Source organism: Musca vetustissima, unplaced genomic scaffold (genome assembly GCF_032173495.1).
Source record: "Musca vetustissima isolate MV318-11 ecotype Yass unplaced genomic scaffold, APGP_CSIRO_Mvet_v1 utg24363, whole genome shotgun sequence".
In the NCBI taxonomy this organism is placed as follows: Eukaryota; Metazoa; Arthropoda; class Insecta; order Diptera; family Muscidae; genus Musca; species Musca vetustissima.
This window is the reverse complement of record NW_026884828.1, coordinates 95517-111017: the sequence shown is the minus strand read 5'-3', so window position 1 is coordinate 111017 and position 15501 is coordinate 95517. Positions and strand designations below refer to the sequence as shown.

At 36.4% G+C, this 15501-nt stretch overlaps 1 protein-coding gene across 1 annotated transcript; it reads right to left on the bottom strand.

The window, feature by feature from the left end:
- Positions 1-5176: 5176 nt before the first annotated feature.
- LOC133331857 (SOX domain-containing protein dichaete) lies at positions 5177-6567 on the bottom strand. Its single transcript, XM_061540241.1, has one exon. It carries the CDS (start codon positions 6565-6567, stop codon positions 5368-5370), a length of 1200 nt encoding a protein of 399 aa, XP_061396225.1. The 3' UTR covers positions 5177-5367.
- Between the last annotated feature and the right edge of the window lie 8934 nt (positions 6568-15501).

The following is a 15501-nucleotide window of genomic DNA, read 5'->3' as shown; positions in this document are numbered from 1 at the left end:
GAGATTTGTCAACAATCAGACATCAGTGGCAATTACAAATTCATTTTTTACTACGATAACAATTTTTCCTTTATGATATCGAAGAGAATTCAAGTAAAAATTAGCAGATTCTTGCAGTACGGGAACAACCTACATTTTTTCTATTCAGATCAATAGAGTTTCCATGTGAATTTTATTGAAACTTCAAAATAAATATTGTGAAAAATTAACGACACTGACATGGCATGAGAGCGAACAACGACTTTCAAATGGCGAAGAGTAATACCTAAAATTCGCCTTGCCTGTTAGGAAAACATGTTTTGTAAGAAATGTGCAATTAAAAGGTAATAAACGAACACGAAAAATTAAAAAAATGTCCCAATTCGTACATTCGGCATACTTCGATAGATTTGGTGTTGTGAAAAAACTCAAAGACGTCCTCTTAAATTTATTCCTAATGTAAGTTTTGCAGCGTAGGAATATATTTATATTTCACACTAAACACACTTACAATAAGTTTAGCAAGCCCTCTCCGATGTATGAAATAGAAAACAATAATACATTATACTTCTGGAAGTTGTTGCATTGAACCATTGGAGCGACATGCTACTTTCCTCGCGCAACTATATTCGAGTATGATTCTGAAATGTTTGTGCTCTATCATGATTCACTTAGGCAAATGTTGTTCCACCAACAACAAATAAAACAAACCCCTGATGCCCACCGAAGCAATTGGCAATCTCTCCCAGTTATGTCATTGTTGGCAAGTGTCGTGACACATTGCTGTGCACTAATTACGTTTATATTTGCAACAGATTGAATGATACCTACGTATAGTACAGATTGTTACGGTTTTACTTTAAAAAAGGCCTTTCACTCGATATCAAACAATCGGCCCTATTTCGATGTTCACAACAACAATAAAGATGAAACAAACACATCTTTAAAGAGTAAATGATAAATAAAATTTGCTTATTAAAGCAATTGAGGTGACCAAATAGTCTATCGATATACATCATATATGGTAACAATGATGTGTTGCACTGTTTTGTTTGCCACATGAAAATGATTTCCCTGAGGAGCTGAACATTCGTTTCATTTGAACTTGGAAAATATTTATCAAGCAACAACAGTCGTCACACAGGCGCAGTTTTCAGCAAAAGAATGCAATTAATAGACCAATATTGACTATGGGCCGGGACCATGATTGTGAGACAAACAATTGACAGTCCATACAACGAACGAGTTAAATACGTATTGATGTTATGTTCATATGTACGTATGTAGATAATCCTGACAATTGTCATAGTCGTGAGTGGAGGATGGTGAGCGGGTGTGCGGGCAACAGAAATACAGGTATATTGCTAGCTTGTTTTCTATCTTGTATGTTATTTGTAGAGCAAATTGTTTGGACAGATGTTTTTGTCATTCTTTTGTTGCCGGGCTAAGAGCTTAGTGCAGCAAACAATAAACAGTCAATAAAAAGTAGTTGGAATATGTGACGATGATACATACATACGGTATTATATGCATGACTTAATAATACAGAGCTGATGTGTGCGGGGTTTGCGGATTGGAATGAAGCTGGGAGAGTTCGCTGGCCACAATTAATAAAAAAGACTGCCACCTCTTCTTCTATTTCCGGAGAAATGCATTCGCGTCTGACCTGAAACAAGGCTGTGTTGCGTAATGGAAAAGCTCTGCATTCGAACACAATTCAATCGCTGCAAAGCAAATCGTTTAATTACTTGTTTGTTTAGTTGTTTCTATTGTTGTTATTATTATTGTTGGTCTATGTTTTCGTTTGGCGCTGTTGCTTTGCCTTTGTCTGTACCACGAAAGCACAAACATGTGTACAATCGAACTTTCATAGCATACGATGATCCCGCAATAACAATAAAACACACAAAGAAAATAAAAACCCCAAATGAAGAGGTCCATTATTTACTAATTTACCGGGCATTGTGGTGGGAAAATGAGTTTTCTCTCGTCAGATTGCCACTCGATGATATTCGATTATGCCTCAGGCACACAACCGCCGATCTCCAAGCAGCACCAAGCACATCCGAGCCGACAACCAGATCTAAAGAAATCAAAACAATAGACGAGGAATATCATTAATGAATGTTTCTCATCTTCTAATAGAGCAATCACAGTCAAAATAATTGAAAATCATTGTAGTATTTGGCATAATCGAAGCACATTCGCTTTGATTCGGAAACGTAATAGCTGTCTGTCCCCTCCACCTCTTTGTGTGAAGAAGGCCACCAGAGCTTACGGGGTAACTTCAGCTATATCGTCTGACCAAGATTCGGCCAAATGATAAATGTCAGAAGGCGTGGTTAGCAATCGACAATAAATCATAACACGAATAAATGATTTCTGCATGGGGGTACAGGCGCATCAGCAGCCGCAGTACTACATTCCAACCACATTTTATTTATGACTACCGTAGGCCTGGAGACGGACACCGGTTTCTCGAAATTATTATTGCTTCCGTTGTCGTGCGTACACCACGTTCAGGGACGACTGTCGATAGTCGTTACTTCATACAAATCTGTTATCTGCTACGCTTTATTGATATTTGGAAAGTGGCTTTCTTTGGCTTATGCCGACCCGCCCACTTACAACCACTGAGCTGAGCTATTGTCATTGTGGGTCGCCAGCAACAGTTGCATTTGTGAATCCTAAGGATTTCGGTGGCTGGTAAAGGCGATGCCAGACACCAAAACACTTGGCTAACTACTCGCGAACGCAATTTGTTTCCGTTGTTTACTCGGCTGGGGGTATTTTGCGACACAAAGCATCCGGATCCAGTCGGCCAACTCCACAATATATAAATTATTGTTAAAGAATCGCAATATTTCGTCCCTGCTTCGTTGAGCAGAATTGGTGAGAACGACAAATGTGCTGAGGGTTGGTACTTTTAATGGCTGCAGCCCAGCCAATACAAGTAACATAAATGGTGGATACATTCATTGAAAAGCTTTTCCAACTAGAATGTGCATCCAAACGCATAGCAACTACAGAGACCCGCTGCTTGGAAGTATGACAAACACTTACGACACTCATTGTAAGCGTTATGATGAATTAGCGATTTGCATAAATTTGTCATCATTTCATGTTAATTTGATTTAATTAGATTTTTTACACGGCATCCTCCCTCAGCAGCTGGCAAGCAGCCACCACGTACTCATAAATAATCCTTACAATGAATGGAATGCTGCCAGGTTTAATTCATTCATACCCAGTTTTCCACTCATTTATGAATTTTTAATTAATCACGTCGCCTTTCAATGCAAAGCTCTCACTCCGCCATTTAGATGGTTCGCTTAAGGAAAATCAAACCAACAAAGCAATTCCTGCCACTTGTAGACGCAGTTCGTTGTGGCAAGTGTTGTTGACAAAAAAAAAAGTCCGCATAAAAAGACGAACCGGAACGAGCAGGTCCCGTCATTATTGGTTGCAATAAATTCCAAGCTAGCAGTGTTTGTACAACATCCAATTATAGACATACATGCTACTTGCATTCTACTTCCTTTTCAAAGAAAGGGTCCACTAGTGAATACATGGCGGACAAACGACGGAAAGAATATAACGTTTTCAGATTTACAGCAAATTTTTATTCGTATTTGTATAATTCTTACATAGATTTTATTGTGCAAACCCGTCATCGCTCCAGATCCAAACTGGCAATAACTTTGTGTGGTAGGCGGCGAACATTGAGACTTCCCCTTGAAAGTCCATTTGAGTGCATTTTCGCATACGTTCGATATTAGATATGGCTGATTTTCATTATCGGAAGTGTAAATTCGTAGTTTGTATCGAAGTTGAACTTTTGCGGCACCACTAACAGCTTGCGTCTTCCCTCCTTCAAAAAAGTCTAAATAGTATGTGCCCGTTGTTTTAATTACTTTGATCAGATCATGATCGATGATAATGCTATGATGAAATCTAGTTTTCGAACCGTCGGGATAGCATAATCAAATATCAACATCATGATTTGGCTTTATATACCCATCCTTTGCCAATTGACTTTCAACCAAATTTTATTACCTTCTCGTTTTAATAACACTAATGTTAGTTGTATTAGTAGTGTTCTTTCGGAATGGTGGTGTTTCCTCTGCGATGTCTGGAATACATTCATTCATCCATCCACAAACAAACACACCCAAACCAGCATTTGACTTATTCTTCAAGTGGTGCTATAAATTAATTCTGGCCTATGCAGGGTACAACCACCAAGACTAATGTCACCAATGGCGGCCCCACCTCCGCCACCAATGTTGCTAAACTAACAATCTGTCCTGTCGCATCGTCCTTTTGGAAACCGTTCACCATGCGGAGCTTTGTGGCATAAACAAGTCGCTGCCAACTCAAGCAGCCTGAAACGTATGGCTGGCAATTGAGTGCTAAACACACAAAGTCCAACAAGGGGGTGTTTTTGTAGCAATTCCGTTTTCTGCCTTTATGGTCCTTATTATCCGACATACGCACACACAAACATAAGTATTTTGTGGTGGTTAATTCGAAGCATATTTCAAAGCTCGTTTCTCGTAATTGATGGAGTAATTGGCATTAATGTCATTATAGCGTCATAATGCACTACTTCAATGGTTCTAAAGCGACTAACTGTGCTCGCCTTGACAGTTCCCCCACCAAATGGTCGACACTTTTCTCATTTCCCCAGCCTATTAAGAGCCAGCCAATCATAGTTAAACCAGGCCAGACGCTTGAATCGATGAGACACAAAGTCGTGTGATGTGACAACTTTCGTTCCTAAAACAAAGCACATGACTTGTCGTTACCATCGGTGTTCGTTCTCTAATATAACGAAACTTAAAGAGTTCCTCTGTCCCCACGTAATAAAATAAGGTCCCTACAAAAGTATGGTTGCGTACCCTTTAAACCATTTTTAAAGTTAATTTCAATAAATTTAGTTTTTTTTTTAATTTTGTATCATTGACTGGCAGTTAGCTCCTCAACAGCACCGACCGACCGACCGAAAATATAAAATTCAAATTTGTTTAATTGAATAATTATTTGTTTTTGTTTTTTATTCAGTTAAATAATACTTTATAAATTGTATGTTTCAATAATTGTTTTTGCTATGTACAATTTCTTGTGTTTTTGTTTGGGATTGCGATATTTCAATATGTGTTAATACACTTTGTTTGTTAATATATAATTAAAAAAAAGAGAGAAAAACAAAACAACAAACAATACTAATAATACTTAAACATTATACATACATATGCTATAGACGACGTACATACATTCATATACTTAATACTAACATAAAAATAATTTACAATGGAGATTCGTCATTTTTCAGTTTGGCTGCCGAGTGGTGATGTGGGATGTCATCGCGGAGGCAGGTCATCAGATTCAGTACAAGACTGGAACTGGTCTTCGCAGCGCATTGTCCATGTGGCCCTCCAAACCGTTGGGCGTTGATGTGCCGGGTGAGGAACCGGGCGATGATGTCGACGACGAATTGTAGAGACCGGCGGCAGCGGCATTGGCCGAATGGGCGGCATACAGAGAAGGTGCGGAAATGCCGGAGTAGATGCCCGGATAAAAGCTACTTAGGGTTGTGGGCGGCAGTTGGGCATTTTTTTGGGCTTCGAGGACATTGTGCGACTGATTTGTAGCAGCTGCGGCGGCTGCTGCTTGGGATTGATGCAGCTTGGAGAGGGCCAGGGGATCGAAACCGCCAAAGTAGGGAACTGGGTAGGCCTGATCCAGGTGGTGTGATGTAGCAAAGTAGGGGGGCAGTTGATGGAATGGATTATAGGAACCGGAACCAGGATTTGTATTAGATGCTAGTTTCTGTTGTGCATTCACCTGCATTTGCAGGGCGCCTTGGGGACCAGCTGTTAATGGGTTTTTGGGCTTGCGACGGGGGCGATATTTGTAGTCGGGATGTTCCTTCATGTGTAGGGCGCGCAGCCTTTTTGCTTCATCGATAAATGGACGTTTTTCAGACTCGGCAAGCAGCTTCCATTCGGCACCCAAGCGTTTTGATATTTCAGAATTGTGCATTTTAGGGTTGTCTTTGGCAATCTGGCGTCTCTGCAACCTGGACCAAACCATGAACGCGTTCATAGGACGCTTGATGTGGCCTTCTTGCCCGGGTGAAGTGGCATGGCTGTGGCCCACACTATTATTGCCACTGTGTAGTCCATGGTTTCCACCAATTGAACCTTGACTGCCGATGCTTCCCGCGGATCCAATCGACGAATTGGGCGATAGAGTGTGTTGACTCACTGTATTCTGCATGTGGTTCAGGTTGTTACCCAAACTGAGGCCATGGTGGTTGTTACCCTGGCCATTCATATGTCCCATGCTGGCTGTTCCCATAATCGGGTTGCCATTGCTTGCACTGTGGCCACCAACAGGGGAGCCACTCATGGCAGCAGAAATAGCCGCCAAACTGCTACTTTGCGACAGATGCATAACTCGCTTCAGATCCATATCGGTGGGGCTAATAGTACTCTGTGGAGCATAGTCCCCTGGGGTAGGAATGTCCAATCCCTGACCTCCCAGATGAAATCCGTAATTCGGGTGTGATGATAGAGCAGCCATCATTTAAGTTCTTCGGAACCCTTTACCGAAATATTGTACTGACTCAACAATGGAATTCTCGCTTGCTTATTCTCAGTGATCGATTTCGACAATATTCACTTTTTGTATCAATTAATATTTGCTCACTTTGTCTTCTGTTTTGTTGTTAGCTTTTCTTTCTTCTTTTATTTATTTTGTGTTTATTGTATTGTGTTTTTTCAGACAACACTTTCACTACTTCCCTTCACGACTTCTGTTCAAATCAAGAGCTATTCAACAACTGATAAACATAAAAATTCTAACGACCGACACGATTCGAACCGAATATGCCGAGTACGTTTTATGCTGCAAAGTGCCTCTCTTTCTCAGGCGTCGCTGAATACTTGGCTGAATAGAGAGAGGGGGAAAGAGCGAGAGAGAGAATCGCTCTCCGCATATCGATGGCAGTCGGCGCAACCCATAGCCCTACAAATTAAGTCAGGTCAGACATGTGTATTCACCGTGTGTCAGTGTGTGCGAGCCTCTAGCCCCTAAACGAGTCGTCGTCACAACATTTGTTACCACCGTTGACAAGCGAGTGCGAGCGAAACGGCACTAGTACTGCTGGTCTCATTTACCTGTGCCGCGTAGCGACTCGCTTATTGTTGCCATTGATGCGATAGTGTGTCTTTTTTTCTCTTGTGTCCTTTGTTGCTCATTGTGTGTGTTGTTCGTTGGTGTTGTGTCATTGTGTCATCATCATTGAGAGGTGTGTTCCTACACAAAGCATGAATGCGCTGAATGCTGCTATGCTTGTTGTTCTGTTGTTCGAAGAAAGAGTAAACTGGCATTGAGTTCTTGTCCCATTGTTGTGTTCATTATGGCCAGATTTGCTTCCCATACTCCACACAAATGAATGGGGAAGCCAGGAATTAAAACGTTTCTAAAATTAAACTTTTCTCCCTATTGTTTCATTTCTATTTGATTATTGTTGCTAACTATTATTGTGACGAACAACATAATAATTATACACACACATTATATACATATACGTATTCTGTTTATTACACATATACAAATTATGTTTATATATATTAAGACAGGATTTTCTATTCTTTCCGTTTTCGTTAAATCTATATAGTTTTTTTTTTTATTTCGACAAGTACCGATAATCAGATGTGCGAATTTACCCAAATTGGCTTGACGCAAACAAATAACGATGAACCGAAATATGAAAGAACCTATTCTGTTAAAATTGGTTTATATTGAGAATGCGAACAGATTCAAGAAGTTTGCTGCATAGATTAGGGAAAATTATTCACATTCGAAATCTGCTCGCATTCATTAATTTGAATAATGTCCGCAAAAGCTAAAGCGGTTTTAATTTGTGTATGGAACATTTTCTATTGAATCATTTAATTCGCAAATGTACCCACAGATAGTTGAAAGTAATTCGTTTCCTTGAAAATACGTTTAACAATCGGCAACATCTATAAGAAGCTCATAGTGTCATAATAATACAAAAAAAAAAACATAATGTAACTGTCTATATACAGTAATGGTCAGCGAATTAAAACATGACCTATGATATATATGTAAAAAAAAAAATATTTAAAACACCACGTATATTAACTAAATTTATCACTATCAATTTGATATAATAAATGTCATTATTAATCGATCTTTCCTCACATACTGCAAAAATATTACGGCCTTTTTCAATAAAGACTTTCGAAATCGAATCGTTCCTTTACGTTAATTCCCACCTTGAGTTTTTATTTCAAATATTTATTAATTTTAAAAATTGTCCGTTTTTGGTACATTCGGTCCTTTATTTTGCATATTTAGGCTGATTTTCCCAATGTTAGGTGTGGCATCAGTTCCCATGCTTGATCAGCTATAAATTAAAAAAAAAATAAATCAAAAATGCTACATTCTTATAATCAATCAGCTGATAATTCAAAAAGACCCCAAATACCTGTTGACTTCAACACATTTTTACCCAATTGTACATTAACGCCAACAGAGCTTCCACGTAACATATCATTTAATGTCACTATCATAAGATTTTTAATGGAACAATTCATTTCATATAAATCTTATAAGAAATATTATAATATTTTGCGATTTATGCTGTAGCGAAGTTCATCTTCAAGAATTTTAAAACTTTCGCCCCTTAAAAAAGGCAGTAATTGGAATGTAACCAATCAGCAATGACACTTGAAGTGTGTGTGTGTGTGTTTTTTTTTTGCAATTTTGTATCTAATCTTCAAATAAGTGGCATAATCTCTTCTTCCGTCTATTCTTTGAAAAGAACAAAAATCCCTCACCATAATATTGACACCTCCAAACGAAACTGTATTGTATGTGGAATTTGGTTTTAGTTTTTCTCTCTTGACCGACTTACAAATCGGTGTCCCTTAAATTTATTTGGGTCACAAACGCAATTTTTGGCGAAATGTCAACTTCAGGTGGGAAAAACGTTACATATTTCAAATCTTCTGACTCTGATCTTTACACCAGTATCATTTTGGGGTCACGGTTTACAAATGACATGGAATCACAGTCAAATTTTCATATTTTTGTGAATATGTATAAGTATTATCTTTATAAATATTCTATGACATTGTCATGTGTCAAAGTATTAGCATGAAATGGTGGTAATTAAACAGAGGGAACGGGTGATTATAATGAATCCGGAAATTATCAGTAATTTAAAAAAAATCATCAACAATTTAATATTTAAAACTCATAAATTAAATAGTGTTTCAGGGCCAAAGGATATTTGAATGCTTATAGCACCAATCGACGACTAAATATGTAAAAAATAGTCGTTGAAAATTTGTATTAAAAATATTAAATTTACTTGTATTGGGTATTTTGGGTTAAAATTACCAATTTTGGTCCACATTTTATGGTAACGCCTATATAACAATGCCCTCAAAATTTCAAGTTTACAACCAAATTGGCCATATTTCAAATTCAATTAAGGTATGCCATAGTTTCATGCCATAATAAATACACCAATGATTTATTTCCCTGTTATTTTGAATATATAATTTTCAAAGTCTTATTTCACATTTGTAACACTATGACACAGTTTTTAACTTGAAAATCTTAAACCAATCGGGATCGCCAAAATCTGAAAGCTTATGATGGAGTAGTAAAACCCTAGTAGAATTTTGAGTTATTAGCTAAGGTTTCTGTTTAAACCCGGTTTAATTTGGTTACTTGGGGTGGGTTTTGAAATAAACCGCACTGCACTATCACGTGAACTACACGAAATATTAATGTTCACTCTTCAGCAATTCTTTACCCCTAATAATATCTATAAATTTTGCTTTGAGATTAAATCCAAAAACAGCTACATCATACTCAAAATAGCACAACTGCCAAAAACATATATTTTCGAAATTTTTTTTTTCAATTATTTGCACTGGGTTTAGAATTTGCTATTAGTTCGACCAACAACATATGACAGGAAGATAGTCAAAAGAAAAACAAATAACTCTCTTAAAACCCAATTTGGAATTTTTCACGTAGTTATACTCTCACAAAGTCAATGTTTCAAAAATGAACCTATTGTATGTTCATTGAAAGTGGTATGTTTTTTAAATACCATACCATTTTCTATGAGCATACAATTGGTTGGTTTTTAAAAAACAATGAAGTTCTTTTTGAATTTAATCGTAAAGCAAAATTTATTTTAATATTTCGAGAATTTCACGTCATAAGCAGTGCAGTTTATTTGAAAATCCGCAACAAATGGACCAAATTAAAACCGAGTTTAAACAAAAACCATAGCTAATAATTCAAAACCCATCTAGGGCTTTCTTCTATCATCATAAGTTTTTCAGTCCCGAATGGTTCAAAGTTTTAAGGATGCACAGTGTAATCAATGGCCATAGCTCTACGAAATATGTCCGTTCCTACCTATAGAATTTTTACTTGTTTCTTGTAATCAGCGTCCCCGAAACCCTTATATGCAATTTTTTTATTTCATAAACACACTGCTCTAATTATCACCAAAAAAGGATGTCTGACCCATAGAACATTGTTTCAGTTTTTCTCGAACCCAATTAATATGCTCTTTGGCAAACTATATACGAGCAGATCAGTCTTCATCTGATCCAATAATATTTGATAATCTCTCGATGAAATGTGATATGATTAACTTAAATAGTCCTCTGTTCAGTAGTTTTACGTGGTCTCCCCCCTTAATGATAGTCATTGATACTGCTGATTTGTTCAGTTCGTTTTAATCATGCATATTTGTTAATTCCAGATTTGATATAATTTATTATTTTCCCAAAAATTCCAACGCGAATCGAAAGTATGCATGTCTTGCTCTGGTATGAATTGGGATTATATACATCGCACAAAAATCCCTATTTTTGACCACAAACCCTGTTAGAAAATAAGAAAGATTTTGACCGATTCATACGATAGCTACATACAGGAAAACGTGTTAAAATTTGGAATTATTAGGTTTTGAGTTATCATGACCAGCATTCGTAAAAAACAGAAGCAAGAATAATGCATTTAAGGTTTGAGAAGCACTCTTGCCATGGTTTGATGCTGACACAATAAATCGGCTATATCATCAATAGTTTCTGAGATTTTCTTTGGAAATTTTAAACGGACATTCTTTAGTTAGTGTTGTTAAAAAATACTAAAATGCATTTTAACACCGAGAATGAGGGGGTACTCTTTTGTTTACTTTTATTTTTACATAATTTTTAGGGTCCATTCTACTTTGAAATGTTTTGATTTGAAAATTTAGTTTATTCTATACATATATTTTGCATATGTGATTGATGTTTTTTATCTGTTATGTACGTCTGCCCATACCGAATGATCATATATTCCCCATGTACTGATGCGTGGAAAATTTGCACCAGTTGACCCGTCAAACGGCGTGGATACACCAGTAATATAGCAAGCGAAAGGAAATGTTCCATAGTATATTTTACAATAGAGACAGGATTGAATAACGCCCGCCCATTCCACACACATATATATTCAGTTCTATGGACTTTGGAGACCATTGGAGCAAGCAATTGCATTGACAGACAATGTGCTAGATATCGTTGATGCCATCGAGCCGCGGAATGCCTTGTGCTCTTGCTGAATACCAATGGCTGAACTTTTGTTTCATTTGTAGTTATCTCTTGGGTTTCCATTCACGTTGCGTCGTGTTATTGTGTTGCTTATTGCCATTGGTGTTGCAAGTGTGTGTACAAGTAACTGTGCTCACTGTTCTGCCTTTGAGCCAATCACAATGGATCTCTAGTGTGGAAGCTTTTGTTGCCATTGTTTGTGCGCAAAAGCTATGATATATATGTGTGCTGTAAACGGTGATGCTGGCAAAAAAAAAAATACAATTAGTATCATGTGTAATTGGCGCCTCTTAAAGGGCCTGACAATAAATCTTAACGCTATTGGGATATGTGATACATACATCTATTTTATTTATGGAGGAATAGATAGAAATAAAGGAAAGTATAATCAATGTAACATAAATAATTGAAATTGGAATGTCGTTTTTATGTCAATCCTTGTTTTCCAGTTTTTTTTTTGGGAAATCGGTTTTGAAGTTTCGAATGGTGGCGCCCAAATACAGAACACTTTTAACGTAAGTGTCCTATATCCTATCTATAAATTTGCCAATATGAAGATGAGAACATTTCCAAGAATTATAATCAGAATTTTCCAATTTCACAACACTTAGGCGCGTACTGCAACAAAGCAATAAAAATTACAATATGGGCGGAATGTTTTAATTGTTATTCTAAATAAATAGTACGAGCAATAAACATTAAGCAATAAATGCCGTCGTCCGCTTATTTGTAATTAGTGGTTCGTGACATACATAAATGGGCACAATAAACAAACATCAGGTAGCAGAAAAATTAAGAAACCCCGGCCACCATAAAACAATAAATTTCGATGCAAAAATTGCCTGCATTTCAATTTCAGTTCTGCTGAAAAAGAGGTTCCGATGGCTTTTTGTTGCGGATGCAAGGGCCCGAAATGACTTTATAATTATGGCAATATGAAACATTACAACCCCAGAACAGTCCTGTAGAAACCACCTTAACCTTTAGCTACAGAGGTGAAATATTTTGGATTTGTAATTTTTACGCCTTTATTGTTTGAACGTTGATTATGTTGATTAAAGCGAGAAATCTAAAAAATGATCTTAGAATACAAACATATGTAAAATGAATTAACATTTCAAATTAGTTACCAGGTTACCATTTTTACTCGGCCAAACTTACTTGGACCTAATAATAGACGACAAATAAAGCAGAAAATCTAAAAAAAATACTTTTGGCCGAATTAGGCGCTCTTCAATATATAACATATTTGAGGTGTAAATTGTGTACAGTATCAATTTGTGTATACAGTCTAAATTGTTCCAATCGCTTCGTATCCGAATTGTAGAACTGTACACTCAAAATTATTTTTGGTTCTTGTAAATAATAACCTAAAGAATAATTTAAAGTGATGTTTTCGTCGATTTTGGATTTGACTATTATTCTTCAGAATGAATGTACTGTATCTCCCGAATGCAAGGATGTAAAATGTGAATTTTTTTTTATATCCTATCAAGAACAATTCTGTGGCGAAGAAAAAAAATTCGGGGCTCAAAGGGTTAAATTTGTATAAATTATATGCTGTTTTTTGGGCTTTATAGTATTTCTATCAAAAATAGAAATGAATAATTGAATTGAGAGAGTAATTCACTTATTTACCAAACTACTAAAAAAGTAAACAGACAGCATCCATTAGTAAAGAGTATGTTGGACGAGCTATCAATATCATGTGTACTGTATAACTTGTACATATTTGAATACTGTACACATCGATAGTTCAGTCCAAATGTGTCCAAAGCTATCATTTCACAGTGGATAACGTGACGAGTAATCATTAGTTGTGTCTGTTTACTCGATACTTGGTAACAATTGGTCCTGGATGTTGTGTGTTTACTCCAAAGTCCAGTAAAAGAGAGTGAATGATAGACTTAGTTTAAAAGTTTTATGCTGAGAATTTATGGTGTCAGTTTACTTTTCTCAGTATTGTTGCAAAAGGGGGAAAAGAGCGTACTCTCTGAAATATAGCTCACTAAGAAAATGTTACTGGAAAAGCAATCAGACACAACTGGTATCTATTAACTGCGTTCCATGGAACGTTTTTTAATTCGGTCGAAATCCAAATCTCTATTACGAAATCCAAAATGTCGGCAGCTTTTTAATGCCCTTATTCACAATAGAGTTTTTCGGCCATTCTGTTTTAGATAAATAATGAATAATATTTTGAGCTTATCCTGCAGTTGAATATTCTGCAATAGAATATTCTAGTAAAAATATATATTTTTTTTCATCGGCGAATCAACACGGAACTATGTGAAAATGAACGATTAAAGAGAAATTCAACGGAACTATCTAGGAGTGGTAAATATATGGAGCAAAAGAACTGGTTCATTTTTAAAAACGGAACGGGAAAGGTCTGTCCGTTCCGTGAACTAGATTGCCCATCTCTAATGGGAAGCAATATGCGCATCGTTATTTTATAAATATGTAATACCCTTTAGCACACAATCCCCTCCTTTTAACCCATATATGACGAGGATAGAAAACGCAGTGCACCTGTTATTGTTAAGCTACTGTGCGTAATCTAAGGCTTTGTAGAAAATAACGGTGTGTGCAGAGTTTCAACAAATTCAACTAAAAAAAAAAGTAACAGATAGTAAACACAGAATATGTAACATAACAGGCGTACTACGGCATATTTGGCTTAATAACATACACATTAATAATAACCCAATACCAATTTAATTCAATTACCCAGTATCAAAGGTACCAAATTTAGTAGGATATTTCATCCCAAAAACTTAATTCATAATACAACTCTACATCCAATCCTGCTCATATGTCTTTAATAGTATGTTCGTATCATGGCCCAATAATACAATGTAGGGCAACTTGAGGCGAATAATAAAAAAAATCAATTATGAACGTTTAAATTGTATTCTATACAATTTACAAACATATACGAAATATGTATGTATTTAAATTTGCGAATCAGTTGGTAGCTACACCCTACATTTTAATAATTATGTATACCATAGTTCGTATGTACATGACGTAAATTTTTCCAATTCGTATTCAATTCGATAATCTAGATCCCTTAACGCCGTGTATCCCATGTCTCCTTCTAAACAATGGATTTTTTTACTGTGTGCATTTCACCTCATTCGCAAACAGTGCTTTTTATCGGTCAATTTTTTATTACCCATTCCATTCGTTACGGGTGGAAACGACTTATATTTATAGCGATAGTTCCTATTAATTAAGCCACCTCTGAGGTGATAATTTCCATTTATGTTAAGAATTGGAATAAAGCGAGAAATCCATGTTTAGCATCTTGAATGTTTACGGGTATGTGACTTCAAATTCACAATAATGATTTTGACAGCAGACCATAGAAACAGCTGATCTTACTGCCTGAGCTTATTATTAGCCCTTAGTTCAATGTTTTGGAGTCGGTGTTTTTCAACCAGACGAGAAAAAGTATATTTTTACTTGGATAATTCGCAGTCACATCTTCTGTCGGTGGGTGTATGTTCCTTGCCTACAGCCCCAAATACGTGTTCAAATAACTGAAATCAATAACTGCAGTCAATTGTGAATTTTCATATGTATCCTTATTTCAATTGTTATTCGTGTTATGTGTTATCCATATTCAGTGGCACGTTTGGATATTTATGTATTATAACGGGTGAGACTAAGTATTTAAATTGACCGCTAAAATAATTGGAAGATATCGGTAGGCGGCCAACAACTTAGATAAGAAAGTAATTAGAGGTATGCAATGAATTGGAATGCAATGAAGACCAATAATTTCTTAATTTTGTTTTCATTGCAGAACTTCTAACTAAGTTAGACAGATCAATCACACACAATAAGAGAA